Source organism: Emydura macquarii, unplaced genomic scaffold (assembly GCF_026122565.2).
Source record: "Emydura macquarii macquarii isolate MOO-44397 ecotype Brisbane River unplaced genomic scaffold, CSIRO-AGI_Emac_v2 contig_306, whole genome shotgun sequence".
Lineage (NCBI taxonomy): Eukaryota > Metazoa > Chordata > Testudines > Chelidae > Emydura > Emydura macquarii.
Genome location: NW_027130443.1, coordinates 13,895,009 through 13,918,915, shown reverse-complemented (window position 1 = coordinate 13,918,915; position 23,907 = coordinate 13,895,009). Strand labels below are relative to the sequence as shown.

The 23,907-nt window shown below is 38.4% G+C and overlaps 1 protein-coding gene across 2 annotated transcripts in view; it reads left to right on the top strand.

The window, feature by feature from the left end:
- The window catches only part of CRTC1 (CREB regulated transcription coactivator 1), a 65,394-nt gene that overhangs the window by 1,914 nt on the left and 39,573 nt on the right, over positions 1 to 23,907 (top strand). For both annotated transcript variants that reach the window (XM_067560701.1, XM_067560695.1), the window contains exon 2: positions 22,851 to 22,967. In XM_067560701.1, coding sequence (XP_067416802.1) covers positions 22,851 to 22,967 — 117 coding nt within the window. The remainder of the gene's footprint in view (positions 1 to 22,850; positions 22,968 to 23,907) is intronic.

Genomic DNA, 23,907 nt, shown 5'->3' with positions numbered 1-23,907 from the left:
CTCAAGATTTGGATATTCTTGAGAGAGAATTTCTGAAACATATACTTAAAATGTGCCTGTTGAAAAGTAATATTCAATAGTGAGCATTCCCAGTTTGAAATATTTATATAAAGTAAGGATGGATATAAATCACAGTCCCAGCTCCAACCACACCCAAATATTGATGTTGAAAATCCCATTCTGAATTTTGCAGATGGAAGTGATCTTTAGTTTAAGGAAAACCACCATTGAGAAAGTGACCTAAGCTGAATAACTTGTTTCAGGATTCTGGGTTCTGAAGTGATGGAAATTTTGGCTAAATAGCTGAGCAAAATGTCTCCTTTGTGGATTTTTTTTATTGCATGATTTCATCTGTGCTTAAAATGCAATATAAAAAGGGTTAAGCACAGTATCGCTGTTTGCTCTCAGTTTCACTTAGCAACCACACAGTTTGCTGTCAGTTTGAAAATACATTATTCTGATTCAATTTGTGGAACCACCCCAAAATTTCTCTTGTTTTTTTCATTATTAGTAATTGTCTTTTTGCAAAGTTTACCATCTTGTCTATTTAGTGTTAGTTATTGGTCAGAGCAGAAGCAAAGAGCTACTGCTGTGCTAAGGCTTGTGCACACACATACACTAATGCTTTTCTGACTTGGTTTTCTTCCAACTATTTATGCAATATAGTCCGTCTTGGTTTTTTTGAAGCCATGGTATTTTCTTGTTCTTATCCAAGTATTTTAAATATGAAACAGAAAGTCTTGATTTTTTTTTCACAGCAGAAACATATTTTCCCCCTGAATTTTAAATTATTTTAGTTTTAAAGGTAACTTACCCTCATCAGGAAGCAGTGGGGAGGAAGGCCCATCCTGCAACAGAGAGAACTTGGGAGCATGTTCTCTCTTTCTCTCTCTCTCTCTCTCTCTCTTTTTTTTGGGGGGGGGTCAGGCAGAGTGCATGGGGATAGGGAGGTGAGTGGCTAATACAGGGAGCACACTGAAGAGGGGATGTGTCTCAAATGGAATTGCTCCTTGTGTATGGGACCTTTGTGTGGGTAATTGGAGAGACCTGTGAGACTCCCATCTTCCCAAAGTGAGTGAAAAGAACTTCTCTTTATTATGGACTTCAGGATCCTAAACAGAGAGTAGGAGGAGCTGTTTTTAAGTTGGGCAGTAACTCTTTTGTGGAGAGCTATACCCCCTATCTGATTTCTCTTTCTTGCATCTGACGAAGTGGGTTGCAGCCCATGAAAGCTTATGCCTGCAGAAATTAAATTTGTGTCTTTAAAGTGCTACAGGACTCTCGTTGTTTTTGCTGTATACAGACTATCACGGCTACCCCTCTGCAATTTTTTGGGACAGGGCATGAACTTCCAATTGCTTTCCTTCTACCAATTACTACTTTCTTTTGATGAATGGGCTATCTACATCACTCTCCACACAAAGTATCTGTTATAGCACAGCCTGATGATGCTTTGCCACTGTATGTCATCTTGAACGATGGAGTAGCAGCTTTAATATATCTTTATAAATATTTATTCCATTTTTTAAGGTTATATGGACCAACATGTTAAGCACAAAAAATATTCAGATAATGTTGATGATCATATGTGGACTTCCAAATGTCAGGAAATTCAGGGTCTAAAAAAATCGGTTTAGGCTCAGAATGTCACATTATTTTAAGGGTGGTTCTAATCCAGTTGGAGATGTTCCCTGGGTTCTAGCTGTTTTTATATTATTTTAAAGTCACTAGGATTTAAGGGATATCAGCCAGAACAGTATTTGAGCTCCCTCTTCTGGACTCAGCAGTGTTAACTAAGTAAGCACTGCTCTGAGAGCTGCGCTGACATGGATGATGCTGGTTCATAAACAAGGAAGTAAACAAAAAAACTAGCTTCATGTCAACAGTTGGAAACATTTTGCATTAGTCCAGTACTCTTGTGCAAAGGTTTCTGTTGTGGATAAAATCCCTATGGTAATGGAAATATGTGGAGTTGTTTCATTCAACCTTAATACTAACAACACTCTTCATCTGAGGACTCCAAATAATAATCATAATAATAAACCTATGATCCCCGATGCCACACATTTACTTTATTATGTTCTACAGTGCACAATCCAGTGCCCTATCAGTCTGTATGATGGTACTGTAACAGTGTTTGTCTGCATATGTTTGACATAAGAAAATGGTACATGCCACCTTTAGTAACTGAGTAACCTTTGAACAGGTAATGTAAGTTACTTTGTGAAATACCTGCTCAAAGTTCACCTTGACTAAGCCTAAATGCTTACATTTTTATATAACGATGAAGTTTTAAAATTGATTTTTCAATCTTAAACACAGAAAGTAAAAACAATAACTTTGGTATATATAAGTGTAGCCATATGACTGAAGTAAAATTAAATAAAAATGAATGAAAGAATAAACAGGGTAAGAGATCAGTATGTTTGTGTGTGTATTATATTTGTGTATATGCAGTAAAAAATTGAGAGAGAATTTCATTACTTCTATTTTTAATTAAAGCCTATATATAATAGCAATATGTCTTATATGTTCATAGAACACACAATTTGCAATCAATCAAAGGTAAACACTATGCAAAACAATATTTAAAAGGTTAGTTAAACCAAGAATGCTAATCCATACGTTTTTTTAAAAGGCAGGCTAAAAATTAATGATGGTGATGGTTTGTTTTTGTTAAAATAATTTGATGAAAATGGTGACTAGATTAGATGGTCATTATGCCAATCTGTACAGCTAAAATATGTTGAAGAAATATATCATGAAAAATTAGGGCCCAACTCTGCAAGCACTGCAGGTAGTGCTTTCGACTGGGATTAGTCCCACTGAAGTCAATAGTACTACTTATGGTAGTAAGCACTACACTTCAGTGTGAGTGTTTGAGATAAGGCCCCTATGTTACTTAATCAGTGTTTAAAATGCTTAGTCATTTTTGTGTATTATTTCAGATCTCAGCTGCCCTAATTTCTTAAGTGGAACAACAGTTTTTATTTGATATTGTGCTTTGGTAATCTTTTAAATATTACCTAAAAATCAACACACAGATGATACAGCAGAGTTTGAATACAACATAAGCCATGTAACTGAAATTTTAAAATAATTAGTCAGCCATTATAAAATCATATGGTATTAGAATGGTCTTTTCTGACACTGCATTTTAGTTTTTTTTATTTCACTTTTGATGAATTTAAAGATATTGGTGTGCTGGTGCTGCTCATGATCTTTCTTTTTTTAATAGAAGACTGCTTGTGTATTGTACATAGATACATACTTATAAAGGAAGTTAACCTGATTTTAGACTGAAATGTACATGTTAATTTTGACTTTGTTCCCTAGTTTTTTAATTAAGGTCCTCCCCTTTATGTCCTTCTCAATGCCAAAGAAAGACTCAGACCTTTGAATACCACATCTCCAAGCCAAAGAGTAGATCACTTAGGACTGGTTCATAATCTTCCAGTATGGTAACTGAATTTCTGTGGCAGGACACAGAATAGAGCCATAATCCTGCAATTGGCTGTGTGTGGGTGAATACCTATGCCTGCAGGTAGCATCTCTGTAGTGATTGAGGATTTGTATGGGTACAGGGCTCTGCTTTTGTGCAACAAATTGCAAAATCTGGATCTAAATGTCCAAGGAGCACTACTGTGTGCCCATTGGCTTTGTGCATCTTGTACTTCTGATACTCTCAAGCTTAGGCAGAATTAAATGTGCAGAATAATTGCAGCAAATGTCATTCGTTCTTTGAAAGATTTAGTGTAAATTGCATTGTGTGAACATGAAAGTTAATTACCCAGAGGGGAATAAAGAGTTTCTGTTCTTGTGCATCACTCAGTGTTCCTTAACTAGTTTGCGCTGTCCAAGGTAAACAGACCTGGGTTGCTGTTGATATGCCATAGTATAATACATGCAGCCTTTATTTACCAGTGTAATATTTCCTACTATAAACTTGCTTACATTTTGTTTGAAGAGAGAAAGGGAAGAAATTGCTTTGCTACTACTTTGTCATTTACATGCATTCAGACTGCTGAATTTTCTTAGAGGAAGTTTTTTTTCCTATAGAATCTCAGTGTTCTTGTATTTAGAGTCATAGTATTTTTTTTAGACCCACAAGAAATTACCCTTGTAAAAATCTGTTATGTTTCAACAGCATCTTGTAAGTGGCAGTAGGAGAACACCAGATTGAGTTGAACATGTTCTGCCTTTTGAAGTTGTTTTCTCTAGCTCAAGTGCTGGAGAATACCTATGGTGGTTTGCTTTCATAGGAGTTACTCAGATTACAAGCCGATCCATTCTGAAAGATAGGTATGCCCAACTCATCCAGGTGAGTTTGAAGTTGAATTTAGGTTCTCTCTCCCAGTAAAATGCATTCTTGGCATCCCAGAAAAATGCCAGAAGTCGCAGTATTTGGGTATTGGGTTGTAGATCAATAGTTTAGAACCATTAGTTTTGAGAGCAAGATTTTCCACAGTTAAGATCCCAAAAAGTTGTTTTGGGTTGCTAATTTCTCAGCGCCCTGTTTATGACCCAAAGTTGGTAATTTTGACTAGTACTGGTTATAGTTACCTGGTTATAGTTGGCCTATAGATCTGAGTGGAGAGCTGCTCGTGTGAATAAGAGTTTCTGCATGAATAAGGAAGGGGTTGTTGGACTGGATCACAAAACCATGTCTGTGCTATACTAAATATTGAACAACTGCTGAAAATGTCTTAGCAACATTGTTTCCCTTAAAAATGTTTGAATGTAGATCAGGTGCAAACCATTTTCAGTAACATTTCAGAAGTGTGTTTGCGATTTGGTGTAAGAAAGCAAGGGAGAACAGTTTTGTACAGTCAATCTCTCAGTCCTGTTTCAGGAGAACCATTGCAGAAAACCATGCTCAGTAATGGTTCAATTTTTTACACTAGATAAGACTTAAGATAACCAGTTCTCACAATCTCTGTTGCCAGCTGCATCTCATTTTCCACAGGACAAAATGATGAGAACGTCAGCTTTTTTCCTTGGCACCTTGATTTTTTTTTAAACAGCCTTAGATTTGACTGTGCCGATTAGGAGAATGCAGACTTGTTTTAAAAAAACTAACGTTCAACAAAATACTACATTTAAAATAGCAATCAAGTAATTAGTGCTAGAGCTAATCTATCATTGATTTTGTTGCAAACTGTTTGCTACTTTTTAAAGAGAGTAAGGACTCAATCCTTCATTGGACTGGGTGTGAGTGGACTTGTGCCCAGATGGAGCCCCACTGAAACTCTGTGCAGGATCAGGGCTGTGAGAGGTGCTATTTCAGCTTTTCATGTTTGAGCACAGTAATTCTTCTAATTATTTGTATGCTTCAGCAAAGTGTCTGGCTGCATTGAGAACATAGAATCATAGAATATTAGAGTTGGAAGGGACCTCAGGAGGTCATCTAGTCCAACCCCCTGCTCAAAGCAGGACTAACTTCAGCTATATCATCCCAGCCAGGGTTTTGTCAAGCCTCAGCTTAAAAACCTCTAAAGATGGAGATTCTACCACTTCCCTAGGTAACCCATTCCAGTGCTTCACCACCCTCCTAGTGAAAAACTTTTTCCTAATGTCTAACATGTAAGGTACTGCTGCTTAGTAATTTTAAAATGATATATTCTTATTCAAAAATGCAGTTATGATTTAGCAGCAACTTCTTAAATCTTCTTGCTATTAACCTTTTTGTTTTAAATTTATTTGTGGGGGGTAAATTGAGAGAAATTTTAGTTTTTGAGAAATTTTTTTTTAACTTGCAGTAATGCTAAAACGATTCAGATTCAGCCAAAAAAAAGTTAAGTTTATCAAAGTAAATTTTTGTTCAAATTGCAAACAATTTAATCAATTTGTAATAGTGAATTATTGCAGCAGTCTTGTCAAAGCAGCTGTGAAAATACTAATGTGCACTATAGCTTATTTTATGTTTTCTTTGATGTTTTTGTACTGAATATATTATCAGGAACTCACAACTTTACTGTTGTGTGCAGCAAATGTAAAACCGTATCTGAGAGAATTAAAAATAAGGGGTTTTACATTTTAAAATAAAAATTCAGTCTCTTAGGGTTGTAATATTACTCTAGTATCATAACTGCTATTGTAGTTGTGTTACGGACAGATGTATGGCAGCTGATGGCATTGGAGAACTAGGTGAAATGAAATAGGCTGTCAAAATATTCTGTCACAGTTTTTGCTAACATGAACATGCAACAATGTTCATTTTGTGACAGCAAGGGGTTGTGACCTCAGCAGTGCGTCCCTTGTGCTGCTTTGCTCTCAACTACTTGCATTTCAGCAAATGCAGCCCAAAGACAAGTGTAAATTTAAGGTAGTGGTGGCCAAAGTGGAGACCTCCATCTATTTGAAACAATGGAATTCAGGAGGTTAGTCTCTAATATAGCTGTTTGGTTTGTTTAAAATTGTCTTTCCTATAGTACTGAACACGCTATGCATGACTGCTCCGAACAAGATGTAAAGATGTTTGTCAAAGTCTCCATTGGCACTTGTGTTTACAGTCAAATTAGCATTGCAAAAGAGCATATTTTATCAATCAAAGATGTTTGAAAATGCATCACTATTGTATAACTTATAATGCTGTCATTGAATAACTATGTTAGCACTGTTTATAGCACTGATTTCCTAGGAACTAAAAATTCTCGTCTCTCTCTGGAACAATCCTTTGCATTATAAAAAGAATATTAATCACATGAAATGGATCTTAAATTTGTTGTTTGTTTGTGGGGGGAGGATTAGAATGACATATTCTTATTTTCGAATTCCATAAACATGATCACTTTGCTATTGGGAGGAATGGTGGTTTAGTGATTAGAGTAGGTTATTGGGAGCTAGGATTCCTGACTTGAGAGTTTCAGCCCATAACTTGGTGTGTGTGGCCCTGGGCATATCACTTAACCTTCATGTGCTGTCCCCTCCTGTAAAATGGGAATAATGTTTGTAAAGCACTTGGCGGTTCTTGGATGAAAGGTACTAGAAAAGTTCATATTTATTATTAGGAAGTGTTCCTAGAATATTTATTTTCTTGTCCATTAATCCCATCTCTTTTTTTCTTGGTGATGGGGAGAATACCCTCCCTGATGGTCCCACATACTTTAATTTTTGAGGCAGCTTGTGAGTTTCTTGCATGTTAGTAATTGAATGTGCTAATGGCAAATTGCTGTGATAGTAGGTGAATCTTCCATTCATTTGGATTCCCAGCATATAATTGCTTTATTATTAGTGAAGGATTTGTTTTCCTTCCTGGATCATCAAGGTTTCAGAAGGGAGATAAACTAGAATTGAATGTCCAAACCCTCATCAAGACATCAGCCATCTGAGAATCCTCCCCAGATCATTCAAGAAGGTGTGTTGCTATTTGAGGCAACTAACTATTCACTGCCAGCTCTTCAGAGGCATCATGTCAGAAACAGACACTTGTAGTGGTGTGTGGTTCTCCTGAGCGTTCTTCATTGTTTTCATGTTTAATTGTTCTGATGCACTGAAATCCCTCAAGGAGTGGTCCGAGACCTCCAGTGGGCTGGTTCTTTTGAGAACAGCTGGAAGCAGGGGGCAAGGCAATGTCTACTTATCACGTGGGAGCTCCCTTTTCTTTTTCCTCAGTGTTACACTGAGATCACTTTTATGGCTTCAAATATTGTTGGGTAGAGTGGTTTACTGACTGTATATTCAGTGGCCAGCAGATTGCTTAAAAGATTGTGAAAAAGGGTGCAATATAGATTTTCCCCCTCTTCCAGTTTTGTGGCATTCTTCCATCAGAGAGGAAGACTGAGGTGTACATTGAAAAAGTGCCTGATTCCCACCCTGGTGCACAGAATCTTCTCAGTGATCATATTTTTCACTTGAACAGCAAAAGACTAAATCTGTGTGAGTTTTTAGCTTGTGCCTCCTTATATAAACTTAGTGCAATTCTTGAGGTACAATATGTAGAAGAGCTGAGACTGAAGAGCAAGTGTGGTTACAATTGCAAAAACTGTCATAGGGAAAAGCGTGTTGCACAGTTTATGACATCATTGGGATTGGTGAAGTGCAAATTTGATAGCACCGACATGGTTAAATAACCTTCTCTCCTGTATGAATGAACACAAGACTCTGCAGTGGCTGAATCATTTATTTATTTTGTAACAATAACATTTTAACTAATGAATCATACTAGGCATACTCCCAGCTACCTGTCAGTGGTGTATGGTCATGTGCCCTCATAGTACACTTCAAAGAATGTAAATATGCCCTGTTTGCCTTTTGATTTATGAAACACATTCTGTGGCTAAAAATAAAAACTTATTTTTCTCTTGCTTAATGAGGGCATCTCTGCTTTTGTTTGATCTTTCCTGAGTCAGTTCTCTTTGAGGAGCAGGGCATGGTGCAAAGATCAGGTATTAGGGGGGCACACTTCAATCCAGATCATGCTGTGATTTGTTAACAATTGCCTAAAGGTGGCTGTACATCATTACCCTTAAAACGTTTCAGATGGGAGAGTTATTTTTATAATAAAATAACCAATACGTTTCAAGTTTGAGTCCAGTTTGAGGTTTTACATTTAATTGTCAGTGTCAACCATTCTCCTTTTGGCTGGCTATTTCTCAAAAACAAAGGGTGACATTTGCAGGACTGGCAATAGATCTGACTTTGTGCTTTTTTTAAAAAAAGAAAGAAAAATAAGGTTTGGTTTGTATTGTAGCTTAGCTTGGCTCCATGCCCAGCGATAGAGAGAACTCTGAAGAACAGTCACTATTTTAAGCTGTATCCTGTTTTTACTTGGTACTCAGTTGTGACTGAGTTTTAAACTGCAAACTTTTGTTCACTAGAAATAGCAAAGTGTATTTAAACATAGAAAAACAATCTGTTAAATTTTTTTACAAATGTTGCAAGACATGGTCTGATTCCTTAGGCACTCAAATTAGTTATACTAGCTCATTTTCCAGAAGACTTTGAATTTGGCTAAGGAATAAAAAAGTGACACAGTGCTCTATTAATTCACCCCCCCCCCACATTTCTCTAGTATGTCATATCTGGATTCATATTCATATGCAAAAGGAATTTTGTCTGTGAAGTGTCATGCAAATTTATCATGATGTATGAATAATAAATATTTTCACTCCTAAAATGCATAATTGGCTGCTCCCAGAATAATAAAGACAACTTTTGTATAACAGCAACTATATCTTCTCTTGCAGAGGTGATCTGTGTGTGTGACTTATGTAAAATATATAATATTGCTTTATTCGTGAGACAAATAACCTTATAATTGAGGCCATTTTGGAGATTTGTTTTAAGCTTAGGGAGAATCTAGAAGTGTCCTGGAGTTCTAGCTTTATGGAATTTACAGATGAAGCATAAGAAAACAAATAACTCAGTGAAATGAGCTGAGGGCTCAAAAATAATCTCTTCATTAAGAAGGCAGAAAAAGCCCTCTATAAACGCATGGAAGGTTGTAGTAATTCTTGATTACTTCGTAATGGTAAATGTGCAATGAATACCACACCAAGTTCAGAAGCCTAATTGGCAGGCAATCGAATGATTACTGACTAAACTTAGATCAATAAATACCTCAACTCTGAGCTCTTATGACTGGGTGTCATTTGACTAGTCTGCACTGATTTTAACAACACGGCATTATAATTATAAGATATGAGAGCTTCAAAAGTGAATGAATGGGTGTGTGTGTATATATAATTGTTCTCCTTTTATAGAGCCGCTATAATAATCTTACAGAAAAGATGGCTTTCACAGAATCTTGGACATTATAAATGGGAACTTCTTGTGAGGTCATCTAGTCCAGAGGTTCCCAAACTCTTTTTTGTATGTGCCCCCTTTCAGAGAGTTGTGTCCCATGCAGGCCGCCCCCCACCATGGGAGACAGGAGAGGGATAGCCCAGCCAGCTAAACTGTGGGAAGAGCGGGAGGCAAGGGTGGTGAGTGCCTGGGAAGATGCAGGGTGAAGATTGTGTGGGAGGCAGGGGGTGAGTGAGTGGGTACTTGCAGGAGGTGGAGAGGCAGGGGCATTCTCACCCCTCCCTCAGTCACACTCCTGTCACGAACGAGTACCAGGTGCCCATTTGCTCCTGCCTCTTACTTGCTGCTGAGCCCAGGGAGATGATCTGCCACTGCTGGGAGGCTCTACTTCCTCCTTGTTGCTGCTTTGCAGTGATCCCTCTCCCTTCCACCAAACCCTACCCCTGTGTTGTGCATGCTGTCTGCCTGGCCCAAAGTTGAGCAAAGCCCCCTCCCCCAGTCTGGCAAGTGAGGGCAGCAGCCTCTTACCTGTGTCACCGGGCAGGGCCTGCAGTGGCGATGTGACTGATTCAGAAGCACCTCTACAGTCCTTGCTCCCCTGATAACCTCATCCCACAGGAGGTGCACCCAAATTTTGAAAACCAGTAAACTAGTCCATTCCTCTTGACCAAATCAAAATCACTCCATGCAGAATCTCCTTCACATGAGGAGAGATTAAAAAGATTGGGACTGTGCATCTTAGAAAAGAGAACTAATATGGGATATGAGAGAGGTCTACAAAATCATGAGTGGTAAGAAAGTGAATAGAGGAGTGTTTGTTTATACCTTCCCATAACACAAGAACCAGGGGGCATCCAAGAAAATTAATTAGCATCTGCTTTACAGACAAAAGGAAATACTACTTCACACAATGCAGTGTGGAACTCATTGCCAGGGGGTGTTGTGGAGTCCAAAAGTGTAAGTAGGATCAAAAAAGAATTAGATATATTCATGAAGAATAGGTCCATCAATGGCTATTAGCCAAGATGCTCAGAAAAGCAACCCCATGCTCTGGGTGTCCCTAAACATCTGACTGCTAGAAGCTGGGACTGGACAACAGGTGATGGATCACTCAATAATTGCCCTGTTCTGTTCATTCTCTCTGAAGCATCTGGCACCAGCCTTTGTTGAAAGACAGGATACTGGACAAGATGGATCACTGGTCTGATAGTGACCATTCTTATGTTTAGTGCAAATTTCTTAGTGTTTTTGTCCAGTCTTAAATTACCTGTATAGGTTTTCCACCAAGTCCATAGCCTTAGAAACCTTGTGGTTAGCAGAGAATAACTGAAGTTGCAACGCACTTCAGACAAAGATGCTTTTAAAGGGTTTGAGAAGTTGTATAGATGAATTTTTAGTGCATGAAGAAGACTTCTGGCTCTTGGGCTTCAGTATTGAGTTTGATAGCATGGAGATGGACTATTGATGTCAGTGGAGCTACGCACAGGTGCAGCAGTCCACCCATATGTAATCAATTTCAGGATTGGGGTCTTCTTTTGGAAATTGTGAGCCCCAGCAATGGGTAGCTTTTACTGCTTTGATGCTATTGAAGAGGGGTGGGATTTTTAAAAAAAAGCTCTAATGAAGTATATCTATGTAGCAAAAACACAGTGTCATTGCTTTTGTCACTGGCTGGGAACTTCTAACGTGTTACAGGTGAGAGGCTTTTTTGATAATTTTCGCTTGGTTGGTGGTAGTCATTTGGCTTCCAGATTTGGCTTGGTTGTCTGTGCCGTAGAACCTATAGCACTTGAATACTAATGGCATCACAACTCAAGTTGAAGACATTGGCAGATGCAAGTAGGGAAACCTTCACAGTCCTATCTATACTATTTGGTTGTAGCCAGTGTCATTGTGCTTCTCTTCTATGAGCAACCAAAAAAAAAAATCACGCATGTAAGAAAATAAAACTGTTACAAAATGTTTCACTATGAAGGTAGGATGGCAGTGATACGTTATGGCCCTTGAGTGCTCTGGAATGTGTAGGTTCTATCACTATAGGCTACAACTTTGCTGTACGCTACAGGCTTTCACTTCCTATGCCAGTCCAGTTTGGATCCAGACACTGTTGTCTGATCAGCATTAGGAACTGCAGCCAGCCAGTGTCTTTAGAAAGCTTGGCTTGCTGACGTTGCTTCCCAATTGTGACAGCAGAGAAACAGGAAGAGGAGAAAGCGATTTGTTAGGTTTTTTCCTCTTTGGTACAGATTCTGTTGTGCAGTGTGTGTCTGCACTGTCCTAGTAGACTTGTGAAAAAGCTGGCTGCTGGTTCTATTCTAGCACAATATATAGTTAAGTGTCTTCTAGATGAATTCACACACTAGTGGCTTTACAGATAAAATCGATCTACTGTCATGAATATTTAATGTTTTCTACAACTAATCTGACAACTAGGTAGTATGCCCTGAAATTTAGGTTTGCTAAAAAATAAAAATTTTAACATTTTAACATTTTAAAATGTCAGCATAAGCAGATTCTGGCTGGATGTAAACATTCTCTTGTTGGGTTTGCAATCTAGATATTAAAGCTTTGGTGCTAGTGAATATGAACCATAAAGAGAAATTGGTCTCTTCTTCTTGTTCAAGTTGATTAAATAGTGCAAATTGTGAAAACCAGGTGTAGCTGCTTTAAATTCTTTAATTTTTGTGTGTGTGTAGAATAAGGTGTTAACATAGGCCCTAATCCTCCTATGAGTAGTTCCACGCAGATGGATGCGTAGGCCTGCATGAGTCCCCATTGATTTTAGTGGGTTCTGCATGAGTGCAAAGGTCTGCCTGCCTGGAATAATTTGCACGATCAGAGCCTTGGATAATGGAATTTTGTTTAAAAAAAAAACAAAAAACCCAAAAACTTTTAAAATCTGTTAGTGCCTCTTTGACACCCTGAACTAGACAGAGATAGACCAAGAGTCAGAATTGTAGCATCTAAGCTAGGCAAGGCAGAGGCATTGTGTTGAGTATTATAAATACATGCTTGGGTGGTTTGACAATTTGAAAAATCCTTGTATTTAATTAGGTGACTCAAAGTCAGAATTAAATTATATACAAATACAGGGATTTGCACTCTTTAGTATAAAAAGATAAATCAAGGGCCCAGAGTTAACCCCAGTGATCATTTGATTATAATTGGAAATTGAACTGCATTTGCCTAGAATTACTAGTTAAATTTATGGAAAAGTCTCACCATGTTCCTTTTGATGACCCTTGCTAATTAGCAGTTATTTCTTCACCTCTGCCTCAGTCAAGAACTGAAAGGAATTTTTAAGCCTTCATCTTAAACGTTGTCTACACTTAAAAAAATAAGTTGACCTAACATAGGTTGAATTAGAGCCATGGCCGTAATTACAGCTGTGGGTGAGGTCCACACTGCCCTCCTTGGATCGGTGGAGCATGTCCTCGCCAGGAGCACTTCCACTGACCTACGGGGCAGTGTGAGGAGCTGAGAACCCGGCCTCTCAACTCCCTGCTTGGACCCCAGAGACTCTCGGTCTTTCTGTGGGCTGCCCTCCTCCCCCGGTCCCAGCAGGGATCATGGGGAGCTGCCAGGGACTTTTCCCCTCTCCTTTCCCCTCTCCTTTCCCCACTCTCTACCAGAACAGCCAGCCATGTCAATTTCACAGCTCAGCCATGTAATTGACAAGGCTGCCCCCAAGCACTGGGGCTTCTCGCCCTGAGCTGCCCCCAAGCACTGGGGCTTCTCGCCCTGGCTGCCCAGCTGAGAGCGGGGACCAGCAGCCTGGGTTTCAGCACTCCAGACTTGGGCTTTTTTTTGTCAATTTGGAACAGTGAAATTGACAAGAATGAAAACTCTAGTGTAGGCCAGGCCTAAGTGTCAGGATTGTACCACTACAGGTGTGAGTGTGACTTTTTGGGGTGGTGGGTGGGTATGTTCAAAAGAAACAGCAAAACCAGCAATTTCAGTTACAGATAATATGCTGTCTTGATTTAGGGTGTTTGGAACTTGTGAGCCCATTTGGAAATATCTTTCAACTGTTCTTGCTAAGTTTGTTAGAGTAAATTTTTTCCCCCTTAATACTGTTCTTTATCGAACATCCTCTATTTGCACTCACTACTCCAATTATTTGTATTACCGTAGTGACTAGGAGCACTAGTCATGAGCGAGGACCCACTGTGCTAGACTGTGCAAACACAACAAAAAACAGTCACTGCTCCAAGAAGCTTAAGTATAAGACTAGAGCGGATAGACGGATGTGGGAGCATGAGGAAACAATGAAACTGTATTGGTCTGCCTGATGGCTGTGGTCTCAGCACACCAGCAGCTTAACTGTTGGCAAATATTTTGTAGGCATCATGATGAAAAGTTTTAAGATAGAATTTGAAAGACAATAATGAGATTGCTTTTTTGGTGTGTGTGGGGCGTTTCTCCCAGACACGCAGGGCAGATACTCCAAGATATATACTGAGTGATGTAATGGCCACTTGTAACTCTCACTTCACTGTTTCCAGTATAATACAAGATGCTGCTTCTTGGCTGTCATCTGTATTCAAGCAGTGGCCCACTTGTTTGTTGTGAGTTGTCCCTCTGATCCCAAAATGTTTGCTGCTTTTTTTTAAAAAAAAAAATCATGTTCATTGTTCAGTGGATTGTCAGACATTTTACTAGTTTACAAAACAATGAAAGCTTTGAAAATCTGACTCCCTTTTGCAGTTTGTGTTTTGTGAAGAGTTGTGCTGAAGGCAAACTTTGTAAAGTCACTGGTCCACTTTAGTAAATGTGCTTACCCATATTGTCTTGCTGTACAGTAAGCCATGCCCAGCAGGCTGGGGAAAAAATCCACTGGTTTGAATTTAGACTAAGTCTTTTGCAGTGAGCACTATCAATATAATGTACTTGGAGGCAGATCTCCCCCCTTGCTCTGACATTCCTGCCTCTTCTGCACATAAGTGCCCCTCACAGATGGGTTTGGAAGCATGGCCAGGAGTAAGAAGGAAGATTTAGTTAGAGGAACCATCCCCAAAATGAGACCAGGCAAAACTTCAAAAAAAGAAATGCTTAAAAATGTTTTTAAGTTAGTGAATATTTTACTTTAAAAATTCCATGGAAAATTCAGTTATTCTTTGAAGAATTATTACATCAAACTTAGAAACTAAACTTCAGTCATTAAAAATGTGAAATGGGAATTTTTAGCCCTACTTGATGTGTAAATTTCAACCCAGGCTTTATTATGCAGTCACTACTGGTTCTTCCCATTGTGCTTAATTATTGAACGCTCATCACATAGACTATGGTGGGTACATTTAAAAATACATTCTGGTTTTAGAGAAAAAAGATTTTGAAGAGATTTCTTGTAAAATGGGAAATACTACTAGGGCTGATTACATCTTAACAAGAAGAATGAACTTTGTAAGAGTGTCCACAGACTTTGAAAACTGCCATTTAATTCTCCATATAGATTTGGCTTCATCTCCCCTTCCAAAAAATCATTGTTAAGACCAAGAACTCTCACTCCTGCTTCCTAAAATGGGTTTAGGGTTTTTTTTGTATTAGTGGGTGCATTAGGGTTGGATGGTGTGAAATTTAACCTGATGGGAGTATTATTACAGGATACGTTTTATTTCCTCTGCCCACCAGGAAATGATTTGAATGAAAGAGCAACTCCTATCATATACTTGCTCTGGTGGGTGTAAACTTAACTGAAAGAGGCAGTATTAATGGCATTGTCTTTGATTTGGTCATCTAACTTTTCATATCTTGCAAACTGAATTTAAAGGGCTAAAATTGCACATTGACAGCTCTCTCTCACTTTGCCACGTGTTCAGTTACCAATACAACTTGTAGGTGAATGTTGATCTGTAATTTCCAAACTCTGAAGATCTTTTAATAACTGAGTTAATTGTCAAACCCTCTTACTACTGTCCCTGCGTTCCCCCTCATATGATCAATACATCACAAGAAGGCGTACTCTTAAAATTCACTCATTCGTGGGCTATGTATGGACTAGGATTATGTGGCTAAAATTTCTCACTGTTGCTACCACCGGTTCAGCTCCCTCCCCTTTCGTTTTCTCCAATATCCCCACTCTACCACCACCATAGCCTCTCTTAATGGGGGGAAATTTTCACTAAAAATTACACCCTCAGATGTAATGTTTAGGGTTTCACTTCATACATAATCTGGTATCCTTGAATGCAAGGGATCCTGAAGTGGCCTTATGTTCACCATAATCTTTGTTGCTGTGGACCAGAAGAATTAAAAAAGAAAAAGCAAACAAATAAAACTACACACTTCATCAAGCAGTCATGTCATTCAAGGCCAAAAACAGTCTAAGGAGTTTTTTGGACAAATGTTAACCGTTCTCCCCACCATTATGCTGAGTGAGTGATAACTTGCCTAAGGATGCTTTGGGTGTTTAGGCTAATAAAGTGTAAAATACCTTGAAGCTAAAGATATTAGCCAAAATGGTCAGGGATGCAACCCCATGCTCTGGGTGTTCCTAGCCTCTGACTGCCAGAAGCTGGGAGTAGACAGTGAGATGATTCACTCAATGATTGCCTGTTCTGTTCATTCCCTCTGAAGCACCTGGCGTTGGCCACTGTCGGAAGACAGGATATTGGGCTAGATGGACCATTGGTCTGACCCATTATGACCGTTCTTGTATAGGAGGATGGGACCTGCCCATTAGCATTGTGCTTCTAATAATTGATTTTAATGGGACTCTGACATGGGAGGGGGATATGTTGATCTGCCTGCAAGTATCTGATTGCAGGATACATGTCATGGTTTGTGAAAATGTGGGTACGTATTTCAAATTTTCCTTCTTGAGAAGGGACATATGGGTCATCAGGGTCAAAATTTTCTTTTTTTCATGGTTTGTATGAAAACTTTTGTGATCACAATTAAAAAGAAAAAGAGAGATTTACAATTAAAATAAAAATTCTAGATCACTCGTGGGTAGGGTGATGTTAGTTAGTAAATAAGAGAGTCCATGGTGAAGGGGGGGAGGCTATCTTAAATAGCACTAGGTGAGGGGTCTGTGCTGTCATACAGGGGTACAGAAATTTGTAAAAAGTTAAAAAGCCTAAAATGACGGAACTTAAAAATTGAATGGTAACAGATTGCGAAACCTGCTGATATTCTAAACAAAAAGAGCTCTCAACCATGCTTCTAGCTGTTTCCATTGGTTCACGCTGACTCAACAGACATTCTAGGCTTCAGAGAGAGAGAGGGACAGTGACAATCCTGGAACCTTATTATATAGATTAATCAGAGAGTGAATGCCTTCTTATTAAGATTTCTAGCATTAAAAATGCAAAGTGAATTTCAAAAGTCTGAACAAGAGGGCTGTTCATTGATAGTTACAATGATTTTATATTCAGAATAGTTAAACTATTGTATAGTTTTGGGAAGCTTCTCAACATAGGCAGAAAAAAACAAGACACTTTAATTTTCGATGGCTTAAATAGACTTTGCTTTATGTAGTGGCTGGTTGGCTTATGATGAAGTTTTTAGCTGAAGGCAGTGCTGTCAAGTCCAGATCCATATATGTGACTCTCTTTTATGCTATTCACTTATCTTTCCTTTTAAGATTTTATTTGCTTTGCTTATCTTTGTGGGAGTGGTGGACAGGGAAGAGTCTTGTTTACTTTGGGAAAATGTTTCCACAGGGAATTTGAGACTAGCTGGCCAGTCTTGAGGTTATTAAATTTTGTGTTTAATTTAGAACTGGAGAAAGGTGCCAGACTGACAGCCTTGGAGGGTGTGACATCCACAGGTCAGTTACAGCCTGTGCATTTGGATTGGCAAGCTTTTCTACTGCACTGCTGGTGTGCCTCCCACGTGATCTACAGGGCCCGTCTCTAGGAATGAGAGGGGAGTTTGGTCTCAACTACCCCTGTGGTCCTTGGCCTCTGCCGAGATGGCCAACCAGTAATTATTATGGTATGGTAGCTTTTTGTTGATGTGGATGTGCACAGAGGGAACTGGACTGGGACCCCTACCTCATTTCATACAGGAGACCACAGATTAGCTATTGAATAGTAAGTGTGAGTGCCAGCCCAAAAACTTCCAAGCAACTGTAAATACTTCTGGGATGATGTTCCTATTTCCCAGGTGGTCATTTAGCAGGGGCAGTTACTGAGCACTTTTAAATGTCTTACCTGGAGACTGCTTGGTGTGCTGCTCCATGCAATCTCATTTCAGTTGAGGTTTGTATTAGCAAACTGCCTGAAGAGTCTTCTGTAGTGTAACTGTGTGGATTTAGGAAAATTCCTCTTAGCTCTTTAATCAGAAAAGTTTATCTTTACTGTTTTAATTTAAATTTTAAATTAGATTAAATCTTTGTTTAATTCTCTGTATATTTATCTTGAAAGTACTGGTTGATTCTGGGATGGCCAAGTTTCAATTTATATATAAAATTTAGTATGGAAACCGCAAACTGACAGCTCTCGTGAACTATTGCTTCCTGTGTTCATCGGATTCACAAGAGATTATCTGTGTTCTCATCAAAAGGACACTCCACCCGTATTATGATATTAGACTTGTGGGAGCCAAGCATTCTGAATGTTTATAAAGAGATGTTTTAAGAAGGGTTATCATAATGGGACTTGAAACAGTTCTCTGTTAAAATTGGTCATCTTATTGCAGCTGAGTTCTGTGTACAAGCTTGTAATTTGCCTGAGAATATTTTTTGGAAGAGTTGAGAACGGCTAGTGTTCAGTTTGCATAAATGCTGTTTTATTTCCAAAGGTTAGCACTTCCTTTGGCTTCCACCTGCTTATTTTGATACTTCTTAATGTTGTGCAGGAAATCCCATGTAAAAATAACACACTTCTCACTCTGAGATGTTTCTCTCCCATGCCACCCCATCCCCCCAAAGCACAATTTGAATCCCACCATCCAAACTGTTATATTTTTAGAAAGTTTTAGCCCAATTTAAATGGGACTTTTGGAGGTAAGTCAAGTGAATGTCATTCTAGTTCTTATGTGCAATTCATAAAGCAGATATAAGGGGAAATTGTGGCACTGCTGGCTGTTAGGAGAAGCCAGTAATTGTGTTAAACCAGGTGGTTCTGGATTCTGGTCCAGATTCTGATCTAGGTTATACCGTTGTAAATCCAGAGTAATTCCACTAACTTCAGCAAGATATTTCTGGGTTCTCACTGTGTAACTGAGTTAGGAATATAGTTATTTGGATTTTGCAGGCAGTTAAGGCAAGTTACCAAATTGTTACATGACAAATTACTGTTTCATGGTGCTGTCAGCACACTGGAAGTTCTTGATTGTATCATTTTTGTAGCTTTTTGGAAATGTATGTTTGTTTTTATTTTTAAATATAGCTCCTTTCACAAATATAAGATAGCAAATAAGTAGTGTGAAATTTTCATTTGGGTAACATTTAATTTATGATATACAACTGCTTAATGCAAAACCATTGATTTTAATGAAGAAATTTATTTTAATTTAAGATACATATTTCTCTAAGTAGCATAGAAGAAGTGCTATTGGGAGGGAAAATTACAGATCCAGTTAGGATGTGCACAATGTTTACACATCAAACAGTGTCTAGATTGCTGAGGGGATTAGTACATGTACTCCCTCTGATTAGAGAATCCTCTCCTTTGTAGACTATTAATGTGTAGTGTTACCTGGTGCTACGGGTCCTCCATTTGAACAATTATCTGTGTTCATTACATCATCTTTCCATGAAAATGTCCTTTTTCGTGGTTGTTAGTTCTGCTTGTTGAGTGAGAGAAATTCATGCTTTAATGGCAGGCTCACCATGCACTAACTTTCATAAGGATATGGTCTCTCTCTAAGTAGGAACCTTGGGTGGACATAAAATAACATCTAATTTTCATGTTAGACTATTCATTTACTTATTTTCTTTCTGAAACCCTATGCCACTGATTTTTTTAAACAAAATTACTCTTTAGATGTTCTAATAGCTTTCTTTGCATTTAGATAGCCATTCAGAGTCTCTTACAGCACAGGCATAGGCTATGAATAATCTGGATCAGGCTGTGTTATCAAATAGGTAACCTTGATCCCCGTCACTAGTCAGAAGGTCACTCTGCATCTGTGACTTCCTTTAGAATGTCCCCATCATTGAAGTTTGTAGAGCTCTGTTCCCTGGCATTCAATTCATACATGCACAAAACACTATGTTATTGGGGAGGTATCCAGAGCAGATGTTTGCTTTGGCAAAGTGATCCTTCAATCATTATTTGGTTAAGACTCTGATTATGCACCTCCGCACAAGGTTACTACTTGAGTCCCAAGAGTGGAATACATGGAGACAATTGCTCAAAGAAGGAAAGACCATTATTTAACTTACAATAACTGGTGTACTTTGAAATGTGTTTTTATGTTTGTTCTGTGACCTGCTCTCCTTCCTTGCTATTTCGGAATCCATTAGCATTTGAATTCTGGTTGGCTAAGAGAAGCTGAGGCAGTTGGCTCCACTGCATCTTTTTATGCCTTCATGAGCAGGGAGCAGGAGGGCACCTAGGGCATAGGCCAAATGGCACAGCTGGCCAAAAGGTTCTAGTCTCTGGCACATGGGGTACATGTGCACCCAAGATTGGACTCCGTATAGACAACGCATTTCAAACACCATTTATTGTAAGGTAAGTAACACTCTCTTTTGTACTGCAAGTCATATCGTGAATGAGAGTGGGTTATAAATTTCCCAGTCTTTTAAAACAGTTGTTTTCTTGGTAGAAGGGTATTAGGTGAGGCATTCAGACAGCTTTGCACTGTTACAGCCAAGTTGGTTGAGTGTTGACTTAACTTGTGGGATAACCAGCAGCAGCCGTTGCAGGGCAGAACTTTTAAAATGGAAGAGCTGAGGAGAATAATGAATAAAAATACAAGTGAAATGTAAACTTTCATAGTGGTGAAGACTAGTAATTAGTAACAATAAAAAGTTTAGTAATTTTTCTGCATGTTGCTCACTGAAAGTACTGTTGGTAAAATGAAAGATGTATCAAAGCTTTCTAAGAAGCTTATTTTACTGTTCTTTATCCAAGAGACTGATCCAAGAATAGTGGAAGAAATCATTTTCACTGCTAAATACAGCAAATTGGTTCTCAACTCTTCTGTCCTCTGCAGATTGAGCTGCATTCTTAAGGAATGGGAAGCTCAGGCCACTTGCGTTACAGGTGGTAAACAGCTAGCTTAATTTTTGTGGGGTTTTTTGACAATAAAATTTCTACAGTTGAGATTAAATTTGAGAATTGTCTGATTTAGTGCCTCAAGCAAAACAGTTCAGAGATCTTGGTTTACTGGGTGTGTGGAAAACTGTCGTTTCTGGTAGATGTTCACCGTTAAAGGATTTGTTTTCTGGTAAGGTTTTGATTTTGATCATCTCAGTATGCACACTTGTCTCTTGAGAGTGAATTCAGTGCTCATGAAATTGAGCGACCTGAGAACATTGTCGAGAGCCCTGCAGGCATAATACAAGCAGGTCAGTGTATTTTTCTGCCTCAGTCACGATTATCCTCTGGGGAATTTGCGCATACTCAAAACTACTCCGAAGGCTTGGTCACATTATTACTGTTTTATCTGAGTAGTCCTCGATAGTAACATTTTCCAACTTTTTAGGAGGAAACAAGTTCCTCACCTTGATGTAAATGTCTTCCCTCAATCCCATAGTCTTTGTTTTAGGCCTTTAAATGCGGGACCATGGGTTCCATTTGACCATATCCATTACTTAATTGGAAAAGGAAAGAAAGGAAAAACAAACAAAAATGTAAACACTCTGCTTTAAGGATGCCAGTTTTTAGTGGCATTTCCAAACTTCATTCTTTGAAATCCTGGGATTCCAAGAGAACAGCTTAATGATCTGTTTGTGAATGAAAATGAGAGATCTGTTGATATACATGCTACCATGCTTCTAATCCAAGGATTGAACATCCTTTAAACAAGTGATCATTACCAATCTAGGAATGCCCTTCATGCTTTTCAGAAAGTAAAACAGCAAAGCTGTTACACTGAAATGATTCCAGCCTGCACTTGGTCAGTATGGCAGAGGGACCTGGTGTCACAGTGACATCAGATCTGAATTTGCTATGCAAAAGCAGTACAGAGGTTGACCAGAAATGGCTGAAAATGGAGTTAGTAATCATAGCAAATATGATTTGGACACAAGATTTTCTGATCTTGAAAAGAGAGCCAGTAACTTAAAACTTTGTTAAAAGGCAGGAGGTTCTGTTAATCAAAAGTGGTTAAGGACATACAGTTCTCTGAAAAGAAAAGAAATAACTGTGAAAATAAGATGACTTAATTCCATGTGCAAAGGTGCTTTTTTCCCTTTATTTCTTCACAAAAACTATCATTGGTTAGATGAACATACAGAACATGCTAAAATGCTTTTCAAGTAGTGTGTTGTCATCTGACATTTGAAAGTAAGACGTTTCCTGCATTCTTTGAAACTGTGGCTGCTTGTGCCATGTTTACTCCCCCACAAGTATATTGTAGTGAGAAATTCCTCTTAGCTCTTACATCCAGAAGGTAACATTTCAGTCTTTCTGCAACTTCTCTGAAGATCCTTTTCCAGTGTTAAGAAACTGACTCCTGGACAGTAAAGAGGATTTCCTATGTAATATAAAGTTATAACTTAGACTGACTGATTCTGTTTAAGCACAAATGCTGAAAACTTTGCAAGTTTGGTTAAACAAATACATATACTTTTAAATGAGAATGATTGTTACATATTATATATCTGAGCTCTCTGATCTTGTACCTAATTTTGGCATTATCATGGTCAAACATCAGATTAATGTGAGTTTTTAAATTCTAGCTCTTTAGTATAGTAGATGAGATAAATTATCTTATGGTTTCTCATGTTGATATAAACTTGCATGCGATCACTGTGATTACAAAGCTGACTTTGTCATTTGTCAAGCAGGTTTGGCAGGCTATCATCTTCAATCTTACTCTTTATAGTTAAACTTATTTGTGAGCTGGTGTCAGTTTTCCTTTCACACTGTTTTGGGAGGAAGCTGTTCTCGGCGGTGTCTGAAATTAAGCACAGTTGAATAAAATGAATGTTTTAAGTACCTCTCCTTGTTGCAATCATCCCTTTTTTCTTATTTGTCTTTTAGTTACAGTTACAGAAAACACAATATTTGCAGTTGGGACAGAGTCGTGGCCAGTACTATGGAGGGTCACTGCCAAATGTGAATCAGATTGGGAACAGTGCTATGGACCTGCCCTTCCAGGTGAGCTTCAGCTGCTATTTATACACTTTAAATCAGTGCTCTGACTTTCTTCAACTGGAGACTGTACAATAACTGCTGATAACAGGCCCAGAGCACAGAGTCATAACCTCTGCAGATAAGCATAACTGTATTAAGATTAATCAGTCTTAAAGAATGTAATTAAAAAATATAAAAAGCGCATAGTACTCTAGGGAAAAATATCTATGTTCCCAAGAAATTGGTTGATAGTTCTGCTGCCCTCTGGTTGTGAACAACTTTTACAATTGGTGCCATGTATCAGTGTACACTACCAAACAGCAACTCTGCTTTATTAATGATTATAGTGCTCGTGTACATCTGCATGGTATTGTTCAGAGGCAAGACCCTTCATTTTCAGTTTTTATTTTGTTTAAAATTTCCTGGGAATTTATTGGCGTTTATTACAAAAATTAAAAACCAGGTTAAAAATCAGTTCACAAATATATTTAATAATTTCCTCGGTAAATATTGGGGGACAGGAGGAAAGGAAAAAAGCAACAAATAGAGAAAAGTAAGCATATTGAAAAAGTAAAAACAGTTTAATGCTGTAGTTTAGTTCATGAACTGTACATGAACAGTACATATGCATGCGCATGAGTGTGTGTATCTGCCATTACTTTGCCTGACTTTAACAGACAACCTTGCCTCTATACATAGATAAAAAAACACATCTACTTAATATATTGTGTTTTCTTAACATAATCAGTATTTTTATATACTTAAGTGGTCTGTAAATTGGGTCAAAATTGGTAAAAAACGACTAATAGCTTTTGTAAAAGCTGGGAGTTTTTCAGTAAAACAAATTAAAACAAAGGGCCTTATTCATAGTGTGACCAGTAATAGACATATAATAGGACCCTTCCCCAAAGAGCTGACAGTCTAAAGGCAAAAGTGGAAGCCAACTGGACAGAATAATTCAGGC